The sequence below is a fragment of the Lycium ferocissimum genome, chromosome 11, assembly GCF_029784015.1.
Source record: "Lycium ferocissimum isolate CSIRO_LF1 chromosome 11, AGI_CSIRO_Lferr_CH_V1, whole genome shotgun sequence".
Taxonomy (NCBI): domain Eukaryota; kingdom Viridiplantae; phylum Streptophyta; class Magnoliopsida; order Solanales; family Solanaceae; genus Lycium; species Lycium ferocissimum.
In genome coordinates this window covers 18,189,293-18,207,119 of record NC_081352.1, presented here as the reverse complement: position 1 = coordinate 18,207,119, position 17,827 = coordinate 18,189,293, and the positions used below count along the sequence as shown (strand labels likewise).

At 34.0% G+C, this 17,827-nt stretch overlaps 1 protein-coding gene across 6 annotated transcripts in view; it reads right to left on the bottom strand.

Annotated features, from left to right (window-relative positions):
* Positions 1–2,216: 2,216 nt before the first annotated feature.
* Positions 2,217–17,827, bottom strand: part of LOC132036788 (RNA-dependent RNA polymerase 1-like) — a 31,994-nt gene continuing 16,383 nt past the window's right edge. Inside the window, exons 1-3 of one of the 6 annotated variants that reach the window (XM_059427172.1) lie at positions 4,883–5,081; positions 3,482–4,024; positions 2,217–2,724 (exon numbers count right to left, since the gene is read on the bottom strand). In XM_059427172.1, the coding sequence (XP_059283155.1) occupies positions 2,716–2,724; positions 3,482–4,024; positions 4,883–4,966 (636 nt within the window). In that variant the 5' untranslated portion in view covers positions 4,967–5,081 and the 3' untranslated portion in view covers positions 2,217–2,715. Of the gene's footprint in view, positions 2,725–2,795; positions 3,016–3,063; positions 3,368–3,481; positions 4,025–4,882; positions 5,089–5,536; positions 5,840–17,827 lie in introns of those variants that run through there. The other 5 variants (XM_059427171.1, XM_059427169.1, XM_059427170.1 and 2 more) reach the window with 5 other exon arrangements.

Below are 17,827 nucleotides of genomic sequence, written 5' to 3'. Positions count from 1 at the left end.
ACCGAAATTTATAATCAGCAGAGATGTAATCTTTGACGAACCCTCTATGTTACACCCCAGAAAAGAGTCTTCTAGTTCTTGTAACAAGAATAAAGAGCAGGGTATACATGAGTAGGTGGAGGTTGAGCTTGGCATTCCTTCTCAGCAAAGCTCATCAATTGTGGAACAAAATACAGTTAAAACTCCAGAAGTTGATCCAGAAGCTGAAGCTCAAGAAGTTGGACCAAATGAGTGTTCCATAGTCATACACAGACCAAGGAGACAAATTCAAAGACCAAGAAGGTATGGAGATTATGTTGCATTTGCATTTTCAGTTGCACAGGAAACTGAAGAAATTGGAGAACCATCAAATTATTCAGAAGCAGTTTCTAGTGCTGATTCAGCCAAGTGGTTGATTGCAATGAATGAAGAAATTGAATCTGTCCACAACAATGGTAGTTGGTCTCTTGTGAAGCTGTCATCAGGAAAGAGAGTTGTTGGTTGCAAATGGGTCTTCAAGAAAAAGGATGGAATTCGAGGAGTTGAAGATGCAAGGTATAAGGCACGATTAGTTGCAAAGGGCTATAGTCAGGTACAAGGAGTTGATTTTAATGATATATTCTCACCTGTTGTTAAACATAGCTCCATTCGTGTCTTGTTTGCCTTAGTTGCCATGTATGATTTGGAATTAGAACAGCTTGATGTTAAGACAACTTTCTTACATGGCGAACTGGAGGAACAAATATACATGCATCAACCCGAAGGTTTTGAGATTGAAGGAAAAGAAGATCATGTCTGTTTGCTGATGAAATCCTTGTACGGATTAAAGCAGTCTCCAAGACAATGGTACAAGAGGTTCGATTCTTTTATGTTGGGTCATGGTTATTTGAGGAGCATGTTTGATAGTTGTGTTTATTTCCGGAAGTTAAATGGTGGTTCACTTGTTTACTTGTTGTTATATGTTGATGACATGCTCATTGCTGCTAAAGATTTGACAGAAATTCACAATTTGAAAAGTCAGCTGAAAAGTGAATTTGAAATGAAAGATTTGGGAGCAGCTAAGAAAATACTTGGCATGGAGATAAAAAGAGATCAAGGAGCCAACAGGCTATTCTTGACCCAGAAAAAGTACTTGAAGAAGGTCTTGGAGAGGTTTGGCATGAAAAATGTGGCATGAAAAATGTTAAACCAGTGAGTACTCCTCTTGCTGCTCATTTTAAGTTATCAGCTGCTCAATCACCGCAGTCAGAGGAGGTACTATATTCTAATGCAGTTGACAGTATTATGTATGCGATGGTGTGCACACGTCCAGAACATTTCACAAGCAGTAAGTGTGGTAAGCCGGTATATGGCTTGCACCGGTAAAGCACATTGGCAGGCTGTGAAATGGATTCTCAGATACTTGCGAGGTACTTCAAACGCATGTTTGGAGTTTGGGAGAAATACTAACACTTTGGTTGGTTTTGTAGACTCTGATTATGCAGGTGATCTTGACAAAAGAAGATCACTAACAGGCTACGTATTTTGCATTGGTGGTTGCGCTATCAGTTGGAAAGCTACATTACAACATGTAGTAGCTTTATCTACTACCGAAGCAGAATATATGGCAGTGACCGAGGCGATCAAAGAAGCTCCATGGTTGAAGGGTCTATTTGCTGAACTAAGTTTACACCAAGGTGATATTACCATTTTCTGTGATAGTCAAAGTGCCATTCACTTGACTAAAGATCAGATGTATCATGAGAGGACAAAGCATATCGATGTCAAGTATCACTTTATCCGTGAAACCATCGCTGAAGGAAAGGTCTCTGTTCAGAAGATCAACACCAGAGACAATCCTGCTGACATGTTTACGAAGCCTCTTCCAGTTGGCAAGTTCAAGCTCTGCTTGAAATTGATTGCCGTTCATGAAGAATGATTTAGCCCATATGGGCTTTTGCGGAGTAGATGGAGCAAGATTATTATATCAGCTTTGTAAAGTGGCCTTCGTTTTTTAGCATGTTTCAAATGTGCAACCGTCCAAATCCATATTGTCAAACAAAGGATTTGCTATATATGCAGCAAAGTGAACAGACAAGTTGATTTTCAACTCTTGTTGATGTCATCAAGAGGTTAATTCTTTCTATAAATAGGTTGAAAATTCATCATTTGTTAGACACACCAACAAGAATTGTAAACTCAATCTTGTTTCTTTTTCTCTCCCTTTTTTTTTTTTAAATAATTGTGAGTATTTGTAAGAGAGTTAATGTTGGGAAACACTTGTGTGAACCCTTCTTTGGAGTGATCTTGTGAGGTTATTCTCTTGGGATATTTTGGGTTAGTTAGAGTATTATCTCTAATTTTGTACTCTCTATTGTACTCTCGTTTGGTATAGTAGAATTGCTCCTCTCCGCTTGTGGACGTAGGTCACACCGACCGAACCACGTTAAATTTGTGTCTTCTTTATTTTCTCTACTTGTCATTATTATCAACTTCTATTGTCTTTGTGATTGTCTTTACAACATTGTTTGGATAAATTCCGCACTACCCGGGTTCCCGATCCTAACAAGAACACAATATGGTAAATTTGGACAAAAGCACATTACAGCCAACGAAATTAACAGAGTTTTAGTTGCCTTTTATATGGTTATTAGCAGTGACTGCTTTCATTTATGATTCATCAATAGATATATGAGTTGCTGCATTCTGTGTCGTGATGCAGCTAATGCAATGTGGCAATTCCTCAGTGCAAATAAGTTACAAGTACTGCAAACCAAAGAGGATAAAACAGTCAACACATCAAAAATTTAGAAAGAAGCTACAGTAACCCATCTATATCCACCAATGAGGAAGGACAACGAATACAAAAGTACAGAAAACGCCCTCCTAAGCTAAACAGAGAAAATAAAAGCACATGATTTTGACTGAAGGCACAGCCTTTTATGACTCTTCCGTCTGATATCTGGACACTAGTAAAGTTTTAGCGCCTAATTGACATTTTGTGCCAACTTTGAGTGGCTATCTGCATACTTGGCCTAGATTGAAAGTATCAATTTCCTACACTTTCAGACACAAAATAGCACAATATCAAAGCTCAAGAAATAGCTGCAAATCCTTGCTGTGTCATAGAGGCTTGTTAGATCTTTTTAATTTGGGATAGAGAACTTGTTAGAGTTTAGATCTTTGTCTCTGAAGCCAATGTTTAGCATATATTCTATGATTATTCATTAACCAGTGAAATCTTTGGCGTTTCTGACCACCGCCTTTTTACATACAGATTGCAAATAATATAGGCCCATACTCAGCGTCATCATCTGCTAGAAAGTTTTAAAACACTACACAGCCTTATGGGCAAAGCTGGTACGCGTCTAACTTTTGCATGCATAACAGGAATACAGAAATGATTTTGCTGTGGACCAAAAAACAATACATGACAAAGAATTGTGTACCATTCAACCAACAATCAAATAGTCACAAAGACCAGCACGGATGAAAAGAATAGCTAAAGGTTTGGAATAATTACCTGTATGAGGAGAAACTGAGCATTCTGACCATACGGATGATGAAGCACAATCTGCCATATATTTTCATATGAAAGCTGAAGTTTATAATCAACTGAACCACATGATAAAAGGAAGTACATTCTCTTCAATCCAACGCCAAATTTAATTGAAACTTGTCTACTACTTCCCAACACTGCAAACTTGTCGTCTGATATCTGACATCCAAAATTCAAAGTTATGCCATCCGTCTGCTGCACATACGTCCTTGGTTGGACAATATCAGTTTTCATTTCCCAAGCCTTCAAATAAGAAGAGCCAAAATACAGCCTCGTACTAGCCAAATTGATGATAATATCCGCGCTTCTGCTGTTGGTAAATTGAACTCTGGCAAATGCTCTAGGTCCTCCTTTCGACTGCTTAACCTCCAATGCATACACGGTTCCATTTCCTGTATATTTCTCTAAGAATAACTTGACTACTTCTGCAGACACAAGATAAGGGAATCCGAAAACCTGAATTGTCTTTCCCATATAGCCAAATTCTACTCTCAAAGCCTCTGAAGTCTACATACAAGTAAGAATACTTGTAAAGAACAAAGATAAACAACACTAAGGTAAAAGTTTTACTGGGTAAAACAATATTTATGCAGGATTATTGAGAACAAACCTATATTGTGAGACATGAGAAATGTAGGTTTTTATACTACTAATGCAGTAAGATGTTAATGTAGTTGGCAAGTGTTCGGTGCATTTGCTATGGCTGTTGATCTGTAATCTAACCAAATAGGTCACACCAGAGAAGAAGAATAGACGGAAATCAACCTAATTAATTTGACATATTTTCAGCTCAATTTCAGTCAATCATCTAGCTAAATGGGGAGTGTTTTACTTTTTCCAGTCTAGCAACTTACTGCCTTATCATATAAACTAACAATATCTAGTACTTTTACACTCTTTATATTGCTTTTTGCATAGATGACATAGGGTGTGTTTATATTTTCCAGTTTTGTCATGTTTGGCATGTTGCTCGGATCTTCAAAAATGTCGAGGGGTGCGTGCGGGAATCTCCAAAAGTAGTGCGTTTTTTGAGAATCCGACACGGGTGCGGCGACATTTTTATAGAGTCCAAGCAACATAGTTTTTTTCTAACATAGTTTTGGTTGGTCAAAATGTTTGGAAAACATGTTTCATAAGTGACATTCCAAGTTCATTGTGTCCTCCCCAAAGTTACTTGGACTCTTCACTTTCGGTGCCGCACCCTGTCGACACGACGTGGGTGTGGGTGTTTGTGGGGGATCCGTATCCGATCTGGTCAACCAATTTTGGATACTTTGACCGAGATCGATAGAGAAATCCCGCATAGATTCATTGATTTATGTAATCTAAACAAAAGCTAAGGTGAAATTAAAGAAAATGGAATACCTTGTATATAGAAATTTCTATGTCACTCCTTTTCCTTTTATCTCCTTCCGAGATTCTCCTCAAGTTTTCCACATAATATCTCATAATTTAGGTTTTATAACTCTATTTTTAGATATTTGAATTATTTTTAGCCGAATCCCCGCACCCGTACCCGTACTTGGAACCGTATCCCCGAATCTTAAAATTTAGATCATGAAGGATCCGCACCCGTATCGGACACCCGCACCCAAGTCCGAGCAACTTAGGTCCTCCCCAACCACCCAATGCCCCCAATCCCCACCTCTTTACCATCCCATCCCCCGCCAACCCCGAATCCCCACTCTCCACCCTATCCCACCCCCATAGTGTTTTGCAATATTTTGTTGCTTACTCACCAAGCACTAGAAAATAAGTAATAAACCCACTTATTTTCCTAGAAAATAGTTTCCAAGAAAACATTTTCCTTCCTACTGAACACACCCATAGTCTAGTTTTTTCTTTTCTTTTTTCAAGATCACTTTTGCTTCTTTATTCTCCCATTAAGGAACTTTACTAAAATTTTACCAACCATGATCATATCAGACTCACAAAACCCTGAAAAACCATTCAAACAACTCAAATTTCAAACAAGAAAAACAAAAAGAAGGCCCAAGAAACAGTCAAGAAAACACTTACCCAACAATATATAACATAATTCAAACACATAATATTAACAATAACAATGATGATGATCAAGAACTGAATCAAAGCTAAATTCTACATGGGTATTTGAAGAGACTTACTATACAAGCTTAACTATACTACTAGTAGTTGCAGCAACTGAGAAAGAGAGTGATGGTCAATTTTATAGTCAATTGTTTTCTAAGGAAAGAATATTTCTTTTTGTGTCTTTATATCATGCACGTTGCTTTCAGAGTATTAAATTGAACAGGGTACAATAATTGTGAATTGTCTTTCCCTTTTATCTTTTTCTTCTTTTTTTTCAACAAGGTACAATGATTCAATTGTGAAAATTTTGGGATTTATTGACCTGTTTGCTGATGTATTGAAACTTACGTGAGACACCCAATAGATTAAGTCATCTAAGACTACCATAGTCTACAGCCCGTTTGGATATTAAAATGAAAAATTAAAATAACATTTGGTTATATATTAGATTGATTTTTAAATTATTTTTTGCAGATGAGTTTCAAATTTTAAGACGGGGTTTTGACAAGTTTTTAAAAATATCTTCCACGTTCTTTAATTTTTACACTTTCTTTGCAACGGCTAGTTCTTGTTCTCTCTCTTCAACGACAATTTTTATTGGCACAATTTTATTGCAACGTCGGTTCACTCTCTATATGATTCGGAGTTAATTCCTTATTTGGTCATTCAACTTATGAAAATTACCTATCAAAGTTATTTTTTTTAGGACAATGAAGTCACCCAACTATTATTATCTGACTCAGAAAATAAAAATACCTATTTAACATGTCATGTCATATTTAAAACCTTTTTCTAAAGATAAAATTCATTTACATCGTATCCTTCGTACCCGTTTAACCCACCCAAGAAGAAAATGATTAAGTACTTGACGAATAAGCCTCGTCTCTATATTTGACCTCTTTTCAACCCTTCAATGCCGAAAATAGAAAGAAGTCATTCTGCATGAGCTAATAAGGAAATAGGTTCACACAAATAGGAACGGAGAGGGTATTTGTTACTAGGGGCAAAAATTAAAGTGCAGCACAAAATGGGAACAAAAGTGCCAATGACCCTACAATAATAGTGTTTTCTTTATTTCTCAACGAGGTACAATGATTCAATTGCGAAAACTTTGGATTCGTTTAAATGTTTGCTGACGTATCTACTTACGTAAGAAACCCAATCGGTTAAGTCATCTAAGACTATAGGGCCCGTTTGGACAGGAATATTTTTTTTCAAAAAACAAATTTTAAAATAATATACATTAGATTAGACTGATTTTTCAAAAAAGAATATTTCTTTTATGTCTTTTTATCATATTAGGTTGCTTTCAAAGTATTAAATCGAACAGGGTACAATAATTGCAGCTCTCTTTTTTGGAAGAAATTGTACGATTTGCTCTTCACATGCGTTGATTTTTATTTTTTATCCTTTAAATAGGCTAGTCTTTAAATTTTGTCCTTTAGCGGATGAACTTTATGCCTCGCGTGGCACAAGTTTCTTAAGCACATAGGAAATAACTTGTGGATTATTATTATATGAATATTCAAACTTTTGCCCTACATTATTGTTTGCACAAAAAGATATCGGATTCTATATTAAATATTAACGTTTCGGACTCTTTAGACATGACTAATCTTTGACCAAAATATGAAAAAATAGTGAAAATATAGACGATCAGGGAACTACGTGTTGGAAAATGTATAACTCCTTTAACGCAAGAAATTCATGCGTTAAAGGACCTTTAACACAACAACTTGTTGCATTAAAGGAGTTAACCGTGCCGTTATGATTAACTCCTTTAACGCAACAATTAAAGATCCGCACAAAAGAGGGACAAAAGTGCCAATGACCCTACAATAATAGTGTTTTCTTTTGTTTCTCAACAAGGTACAATGATTCAATTGCGAAAACTTTGGATTTGTTTAAATGTTTGCTGATGTATTGCGACTTATGTAAGACACCCAATCAATTGTCATCTAAAACTAAAGTGCTAGATTGGATATGAATTTTATTTTTCACATTTGGTTATACATTGGATTTATTTTTAACTCTATCCGTCTCAATTTATGTGACATTTTTCACTGTTCGAGAATCAAATTGACTAAACTTTGAAATTAAATTGGATTAGATTAACTTAATATCTTAAAATTAAATTTTATATATTTGAAAAAAACATGAAAAGTACGATAAGTTGCAACTTTTTCATATCAATTTAGTGCAAAAATATATCTTAAAATGTTAGTCAATGTTCATGCAGTTTGAATCTCCACTCAACTGCTACTTTTTTCAAATTTTAAGACGTGGTTTTGATCAGTTTTTTAAGTAAAAAAAATTTCCACTCACACAACTTCTACTTTTTTCAAGATAAATGCATGTTCAAAACACAACTTTTATCTTCCAAATACCATTTTTTCAAATATCATATTTTTATGTCCAAACGCTATTATGTCCTTTGGACGTGTTTCGATGAATCATTACTTCATTGTAAATTCTTTATATTTCTTGTTTAGCCTATAATTCGTTTATTAAGAAAAAACAATTGAATTTGTTTGTCAGGTACACTACAACAAAAAGGGTCTTTAGCGGAATAAAAAAAGTTTTTTAGCCGCAGCACCGCAACAGATGTTGCTGTTAAAATATTTATCGTTCATTAAAGTTTGGTCGTTGAAATTAGCGTCGCTAAATCCTTTAGCAGTTTTCATCGGAGTCTTTGGTAAAGGGTGTTTTTATTGCTGCTAAAAGTCACATGCATTGACAGTAATTGTTTTACGGCACTTACAATGACTCGAAATTCGTTTTAAGATGGCTTAATTTGCACCTTATAGAGTTCATTTTATTGCCGCTAAATTTAGTTCAATTACCACTAAAAGTAACAAGCTTTAAAGGCAATTATTTAGCGGCAATTGTAATGACTATAATTCTATCCCTAATGAGCATTTTTGGATTTTTAGGGTCTTTTTTTATTGCCAATAAATCCGATTAAATTATCGCTTAAATTCACTTCCTTTTAGCTGCAAATGAAAGGTACAATATATTGCTGTAAATATTCAAATTTAGCAACAATTAGTACTATATTTGAATTTCTCCTTTGCCTAATTTTTTTAACAATATTTTATACTGAAACAACATTCAAGTTGGCAAAATACTAATAAAACATGCTATTATTAATTCATAAAAAATATTATATGTTTCATTCATCAAGACAAATAAAATCAAGTACTGATTATATAATATTTACGTATCATTGACGTAAAAGATAAAGCTACATTGTTTGAGCTAAGCGGAAAAAAAAATCATTTTAATTGATCCTATCAAACACTGACAACAAAATAGTAAATGTACAACCCTAAAAAAACTTCGACAACTCTCTATCCTACTGAAATCTTTCACATGCTAAATCTTTTAACATCATACTGTATGATTTGAAATAATAAAATAAGTGAATATCAGAAGATAAAATCTATGTAAGAAAATTGCGCTACTACACATAGGCCACAACAAAATATCTTAGGCATGTCAAGATAGTAGTTACCTAAACAACAACACTTCATCTTACTTGTATCTAATGCTCTCTCTGTTTTAATTTGTTTGTATGATTTTGACTTGACATGAAGTTTAAGAAAGTAAATAAGTCTTTTGAATGGCCGTAATCAAGGATATGTGGAATGTACCAAAATGTCCTTTAATTTTGTGGCCTTAGATATTACATGTGGAAAGTTGGAATTAAAGAGCTGTTAAAAAAAAAAAAAAAAATTAACGAACTAAAAAAGTAAGTGAGACAAACAAATAGAAACAGAGGAGCATAATATAAAAGATTCAATTTTTTGAGAGAAGCCATTGTCAGTTGGCATCCATGAGGGTCATTTAAAGAAGATTAGGTTCTCCTACATACCATAATAAAATAACTTAAGACTAGTTGTCTCTTGATAAGAACTTAAAAGTAACTGCAATTCCAAGACTAAGTTCTTGGACCATGCAACAAGATACTTATGCAATCTTCACCCCACTAATATGAAGCAATGTTTTTAAAGGTGTTTTTGGGGCAAATCCCAAGGTGAGTTTTAGGATGGGGCGTACCAAAATTGCTCTGGAGCGCAAATAAAAGGTATAGATTCATAGGGCGTACACTCCAGAATTTTGGGCGTAAGCACAGGGCGTTAAAGCGTATACCTCGAGCGTTAAATTTGATTTTTGTTGTTTTAAAAATATTTTTGCTATAGATCATGTTTTTTTTAATATTGGTGTAATGATATTTATACTTTATGCTATTATGTTTTCACGTTGTAGTGACTTTTTTTCTAAAATATATAAATAAAGAAAGCAACTCTCATAGAAAATAACACCGCTATAAATAGTTTTTTTAGATAAATATGCCTGAAATGGCTAGGATAGAGATTCCATAACACTATGTGAGGCAACTTTATCCATTTTTTGTCATTGCTCTTATACTTTTTACCTTTCTCCTTCTTTGAAATATATAAACAAAAATCAGTGCAAATATTAGTTTGGGGGGAAGCACTAGTAGATGTGGAGATTGACGATGAAGTGGAGGATGATTACATTTTAAAGATTATCTCGTCTATTATCATTTTATGTGTTGTTATTGTTCTCAAATAGCAATTATAATAATTTTCTATATTATTGGTGAGCTATTTAAATTTATTTGCGGAACTTTAATGAAAATTTTACTTTTGCTTTTACTTTTACTTATTCTCTTAGTAATAAAATTATAAAATTGAAGATACATGATAATTACATTCCGTACATCCATGGGACTTACGCCCGTGTCTCGAGGCTTACGTCTCGTCCCGTGCTACGTAAAACACCTCGCCTCGCCTCGCCTCACCTCGCCTCACACCCCTGCCTCTTAAAACATTGAAATGAAGCAATGTCCAAAAGTAAGGCATACCCTCGGGAGCTCAAAGAAGGATGGCATCCTGACATTCACTCATGAAAAGCCAATGCTATTTTGAAGTATCTATATCTTTTATATATATATATATATATATACACACATATATATATAAGCAGGATATAAGCCCGCTGACGTGACACTCTCTTCTAGGATTTGTATTTATCTTTTTTCTCAGATTTTTGGCCTTTCTCTCTTTTTCTGTTACACCTTGGAAAATTCCCCGTTAGTGTACAGTGAATAGACGAGCAAGGGGCATGATGTATACGAGGTTTGGACAAGTAAGAAATAGTATTTGATGATCCTAATTAAGATTTCCAAAGACATTCGAGTTAAGGAAAGAAAGTTGTTAAGGGAAACGAGTCATATGTTGAGTAACGGATAAGAATTTTGAGTATTGAGTTAATGGTGTATAAATGATGCCCTAAGGAAGAGTTATAACGTCCTTTAGATTGGTAGTGAAGTGATAAACAAGTGTTAAGAAGGTTCCATAAGGATCGGAGATCAAACGAGTCGACGAAACAATTCTCGGAAAAACTGGGCAACCTACGGCCAGACATACTGGCCGTATAAAAAGTATGGACCGTATGTCCAACCGTAGATTCAGCCCAGAATACTATACTTCACTGGACCAGATCTACGGCCAGACATACGGCCCGTAGAAAACATACGGACCATATGTTGGTCCGTATATCTTGGTCGGGGCTGAACTTGATTTTATATAAGGGACCCTTTTCATTTCATTTTTCATTTCATACTTCACCTCCACACTCCAAGAGACCTCTAGAACATTCCAAACATTTCATCCATGAGAAATCAATAGAAATCAAAGATCAACAACAAGAACTAGAGTGAATCAAGTGAAGGAAACCTCTCTAAAGTCATCCAACCCAAGAAATCTCAAGAAAGAGGAAATAGGGTTTTGGTGGAAAGAGGTGTATTACCAACCAAGGCTTGCTTCTTCATCATTTAAGGTAAGTTTCATGACCTTTCCATGTTAATTGAAGTATTTATAAGTTGAAACTCATGGATTGTAGAAGAGTGTAGAAAATGGGTCTTAAATGGGTGAAAAATGTCATTGTGGAATAGTAGTTTGAATGAATCATGAAAATGGTTGTGTTGATGTTACAAATGCGTTATAAATGACGTTTAGAACATGGAATGAGTATTGTATGAGAAGGAATGCGATAATGGACCCTAGGCATGATTATGAAGAATTATAGTGAAATTATGAATTGTGGGCAATGTAATTAGATGATGCCTATTGTTTACGATATTGTGATTGTTATTATGAATGTTGGGAGTTGATATGGAATATGGAGGAAAGTAGTATAAACAAAGGAAATGCTGCCCAAATTTTTATAGCTTTAGTAAGTACGTTTTCATGATTGTTTAGCTAATGACGGCACGAATTCCATTGAAGGTATAAACAAGTGCATTCAAGGAGAACGAGCAAGCGATAGAATAGTTAAACGATAAAGGTATGTGAGGCTAATCCTTTCCTTCTAAGGCATGAGTCCTATGGCATGAATTTCCTCTTTTATTACGAATGTTCCATCCTCGAGAAGTCTATGAGTCATTATTCTCGAATAGCCATACGAGATAAGAGATATGCTACGTTTATGATAATGATAATGATAAGCTTAAGTCTAGGGATGCTATAGCCTACGATATGATGTTCCAATTAAGCTAATGAAGCTATACGAAACCCGTTGATGTTGATCATTGTATACACTCACCTTATGCTTGTTCCTTCAAGGTGAGGCAGGTTGCTTATAAACGTTCCATAACGAAGTCGGGGGTCCGCGACCTTACGTCACCCCGACCTGACTATACTTGCTTCCAAGTTCTAATATACGAATTGATGATATATGTATAATGATATTGAATCATGATAGATGCCATGACGAGTTCATAAAACGAATGATAGTGATAAATCTATGATGATATATGATGTATGATGACAAATGCATGATATATGATGATGATGTGATTCCACCGCGCCTAATTGGCCGGGCATGTCACCTCTAAGGCGGGCTGCTTACGATTCCACCGTGCCTAAATGGCCGGGCATGTCACCGCTACGGCGGGCTGCTATGTTTACACCGAGCCTAGAGGGCCGGGCATGACACCACTAATGGGCGGCATATGATAATTACCCGGACGTGGGTTACTGACATGATGATGTAAGATTGATACGACGATGCATGTATGGTATGATGATGTATATGTGATATGATAAAGTATGCGTTATGATAATGCACATGATATGCTTATGTATGACGAATGTATATGACATGTAATGATGCTTAAAAGAGGACGCAGGTTGTATCTCCATCTCATGACTTACGACATTCTTATTATGCTTATTTCATTCCTGCCTTACATACTCAGTACAATGTTCGTACTGACGTCCGTTTTCTTTGGACGCTGTGTTCATGCCCATGTGTAGGCAAGGAGACGCGTCGATCCATAGGAGCTAGTAGCTGACTTGTGAGCACTCCATTGTCCGGAGGTGCCACTGATTATTCTTTTGGTACATATCTGTACATATTCATGATTGGGCACGACGGGGTCCTGTCCCGTCCATATGTCTAGTATTCCAGTAGAGGCTCGTAGATACGCATGTGTGGGTAGTATGGCCCCATGGTCTTCATGTATATGTATGTGCGTGTGTATATATTATTTTGATAGCCAAAGGGCTTATGTTTATAAAAGTAATTATGTTTCAAATGATGATATGTTTTCATGAACTTGAGCAAGTATTATAAATGAGAGCACATAGGTAACGGAATGAGTGGTGTTCGGTGGTTAGCCCCGGATACCCGTCATGGCCCGTAGTTCGGGTCGTGACATTTTCCTAGTTATGTTCTTCTAAAAAAGAAAAAGTCACTTCTTTCCAGGAAGAACCAAAAGCCACTTCTTCGAAAATTTCCAACAGTCACGTCTCTTCGTTACCTTACATAATTAAACCTCATTTATTCAATTCATCATTATATTATTACCCAAAAATAAATGTAGCTTGCTCCTTTGGCAAGAGTTCCACCGCCTTAAGCAGTGGGAAGAAATGACGAATGTTTTTTCAACAAAGTGAAAAATCCACTCCTTTAGCGATGGAGGACTGAGGTTAGTACGAGGCTTTCTATTTCTTTCATTTTCATCTATGCCTTCCATTTTTTTAACACGAGAAACAAAATGTTGTAATCATTCAAATTTTTCATGTTTTTGATGCGTCTGTTTACAGAATGGTGAAGTCTACACTCATAATAGCGGTGGAACACTTCACATGAATATCGGTCATCGGTTTTAGATGAGCTAAATTGCTAATCGAAATGATAAGATATAGTTTGATATTATTCAGCAGTTATCAGTGGGTTATCGATCCATCTATCGGTTAAAATAATAACCAAATCATAGAGCATTGTAAAAAGGCTATTAGTTACCTATGTTAAGGAGTGGCAATCTAAACAAAAGCATTAGTTTTTTTTTTTTTTTTTTTTTTTTTTTTTTTTTCTAAAATAAAATTTGGACTCAGTCCAGTCAGGAGCCTCTTTACTCTGTTTATCTCTTTCTTTTAACTTTTGTTCTTAATAACTCTCTTCTTTAACCACACCCCGGACATGGCCAACATTTCATCCTTTATATATATATATATGGCCAGCAATCACATTTTTGTTTTTTCTCAAGTTTTTGTCTTTTCTTCTAATATTTCTTGTTAAATAAACAATCATTCATTCCAAAAGAAATAATGTATGTAACTACTTTCGTAATGAGCATAATAGATCAATTATTGTTGTAACAAATGATCTCTCAGAATTCTATAGGGATTGAAACGGCTGCAACGTGCAATCTTCCTCTTCACACCCATCTTTTATCCCATTGTTTTCTTCATAATTACTTTGCGTATGTTGTTGATAATTACCGGTAAGCAATGAAAAAAAAAATTCTGAACAAGCTACAAAGATGTGTCTGATTAAGAGAAAATGATTTGATGGAGTATAGCCGATACACGATGATGATTGGAGCAATGTAGCGACCCCTTTCATATACGAGTGCTATTTTCACTTGATTCTTTAGTATTTCTTTTAGGCTCTCTTTTATTGTGTAACATTTTGTTAACACTCATTTTATTTTATTTTGAGAAAAGTTGTCTGTTGAATTTATAGGGTGGTGATGAAAATAATAGAATGATAGTGAGATGATCTATTTGAAGGAAAAAGAGGATTTATATTGGTGTTTGCCATCAATGTGGTTTTATTTTCAATCAACTTGGTTAGTTAAAAAGGATAACATTTTCTAAATTTTCTAAGTTAGCGTAACAGAAGGAAAAAAAGAGGATGAAAGGAGGGAAGACTAAATAAAGGAAACTGAAATGTTAGGGAGGGGATGAAAAATGAAAAGGAAACCTAAAAAAAAACTTTCAGTTTGACAAGTGGTACTCCTGGTTCAATCGTTGAAGAAGGCAATATCTTTCTTCTTTTATTCTTTTCTAAACTCTGATTATCATTTTTCTTTTTTGTTTTTAAAATTTCAAGAGAGGAGAAATCTGGTATTCAAGACATATTTAACTTGTAATCGATAAGGACATTCAAAAATTGGATTTCTACTAAACTTTACTTTAACTTATTAATTGTTTATTTTGATACTGCTTAAATCTTTTTTAATTAGGTAAAATCTTAATAAGCTTTATTCGTAATAAATAATTAACCATATGTGATTTAGAAGTATTTGCTCTAAATAGACCAAATTCACATTTTCTGGTTTAATTGTTGTTTTTGTATTTATGATTTACTCACTAGATCAGGCTGGTTTACGAGTTAATCCAAACACATGTTATCTTGTCAACATTTACTTTCTCATATAAATGGAAGAAAATATCTAAATTCCTGATTAGCTGTTGGTCTTTTTAGAAATTTTCTAATATTTTAATTACCGCACGAAGCGCTAGTAGTTTTACTAGTATAATATAATATAATATAAATCTAGGCATAGACAAAGTGATGTGGCACCTCTCTATGGCTAACAATTGCATTTATCTTTTATCTCCTTTTTTTTTTTTTTTTTTTGGAATTTTTCTCCCTTTTCTGCATTTTTTGGTTCATTTCTCCTATTAACTAATGGATTATTAATAAAGGTCTCCTTAAGCCCAATTAAGCGTTGCAATCAAATGCAACAAAGCTCAATAAAACCTGAACCAGCCAACGTTTAGAACCCCTTTATTGCTAATTTAAATCTGTTTGCATTCAATTTAATAACTCAAATACGTTAGTTTTCATTTCATGTGATGTTACTAATTCCTTTGGTACTATAAATACCAAAGCGAAATTTTTCACTGCGTAACATTCTTCCTTTTACATTCCATAACTTTCTTATCAATTCTTCATTATTATAATTCTGCTCCTTTTCATTTGAAATTCTTCTTACAAAAACTTTTTTTTCTTCCCATTATTGATGTTTCTGCCAATATTATTGATCTTATTTACTATTTTTTATTTGTTAGAAAGTGCAGGAATGGCATATGGACTTAGTTGTAAGAAATATTCGGCAAATTCAAGCTTGAAGATTACGCTATCGTTAGCTATGTATCAATTTTTTGTTAATCTTTTTGTTTGTTGCAAGCTTGTACGTAGTTATAGTTTGAATTCAAAAGGTAATAATTTTATGTATAAATTCCCTATTCTAAATTTTAGGAATAATTGTATTAATTGCATATTGGATTTTGGTTATTCTTTCATTATTTATAAATAAATAAATAAATAAGATGAGTATGATTTTCTGCATGATCCCAAAACAAATGAGATCTTTAGAAAATATAGGTATTTCTTTCATCTCAACATAATTGATATGATTCATAGAAAAATAAAATAATATATATATATATATGGTAGGAGTAAGGTCCGAGGGTCTATATATCTGAAACAACCTCTCTACCTCCCATGGTAGGGGTAAGGTTTGCATACACTCTACCCTCCCCAAACCTCACTTGTGGGATTATATTACACTGGGTGTATATATATCTTATATATATACGGTAGGGGTAAGGTCCGAGGGTCTAAATATCGGAAACAACCTCTCTACCTCCCATGGTAGGGGTAAAGTTTGCATACGCTCTACCCACCCTAAATCCCACTTGTGGAATTACACTGGGTATGTTGTTGTTGTTGTTATATGTGCATGATTTAAGATAATTAGATTGTAAATCCTTTAAAACTAAAAATAAATAAATTAATAATTGGATGAATTAAAATTTAAAATAGTAACAATCGTCACTTGAGCTGTACAAATAAATCAAATTATGTTTATTGAACAAGTAGGATGATGTGATTTTGACGTTTTAGCTTTCTAAATTGATATGTTATTTTGTATATTTATTTTTTATTTTCAAAGAGGGTGAAAAAGGAAATAAAATATATAAGCTAAAAGAGATTTACGAAAAAGAAGATGAAGATAGAGAATTATAACTAAGATTATTTATGAAGGGTTTTTTGGACTAATCATTTTAAATTTAACATAAATTATGAAAAATATAACAAAAAGTCAATAAAGAGAGAACTGATTTTTGAAGATTTCCATAAAAATTAGTAAAGAGAGAATGGAAAGTTGACTTGGTTATATAATTATGAACACGAGAAAGAAATAAAAATAATAAAATCTACAAATACAAGCAAAAGTGAAGAAAAGCAAAAGTAAGAGAGAAAAGATGAGAACCGAAAAAATAACGTTTGGAATGAATATAAGGAAGGGGTGCAATTGCATGAGAGAAATATCAACATGGAACACACAATAGAAAATTAAAAAGATAAGCAAATAAAGGATAAATCAAGAAGAAAATTTGCATAAAGGGTAAAATAATTTCTTTTAACGTAAAAGAATTAGAGTTTAGGTAATGAGAATATGATCAGATGAAAAACTTCTTTTTCGTTGCTTTATCTTTGTTAAATTCCTAAAAAGATTGAAAACAAAGTTCTTAAAGATAGTTACGATAGAAATCTTAAGAAAATAATTGAGATGGGATGATCAAAATCAAGTGTTTACAACTATTTCCTTTTTATTTAGAAACTAAGATATCATTTGCATGCGATCGGATTGCTCAAAAAGAAAAATAGAGAGGAGAGAGATAAGAAATAGATGTATATGAACCGTATGTGACATATTGCGGATATAATATTCTCGCATTAGTCTTATCACATACTAAAATGCGCAAATTATTCAAAAGAAAAAAATAGAAAGGAGAGATAAGAAATAGATGTATAGGATCCATATGTGACATATTGCGGATATAATATTCTCGGATCAGTCTTATCACATAATAACATTTTCCCATGGTATATATAGTTGCTTCAACTTCATTATTAACCATTTCT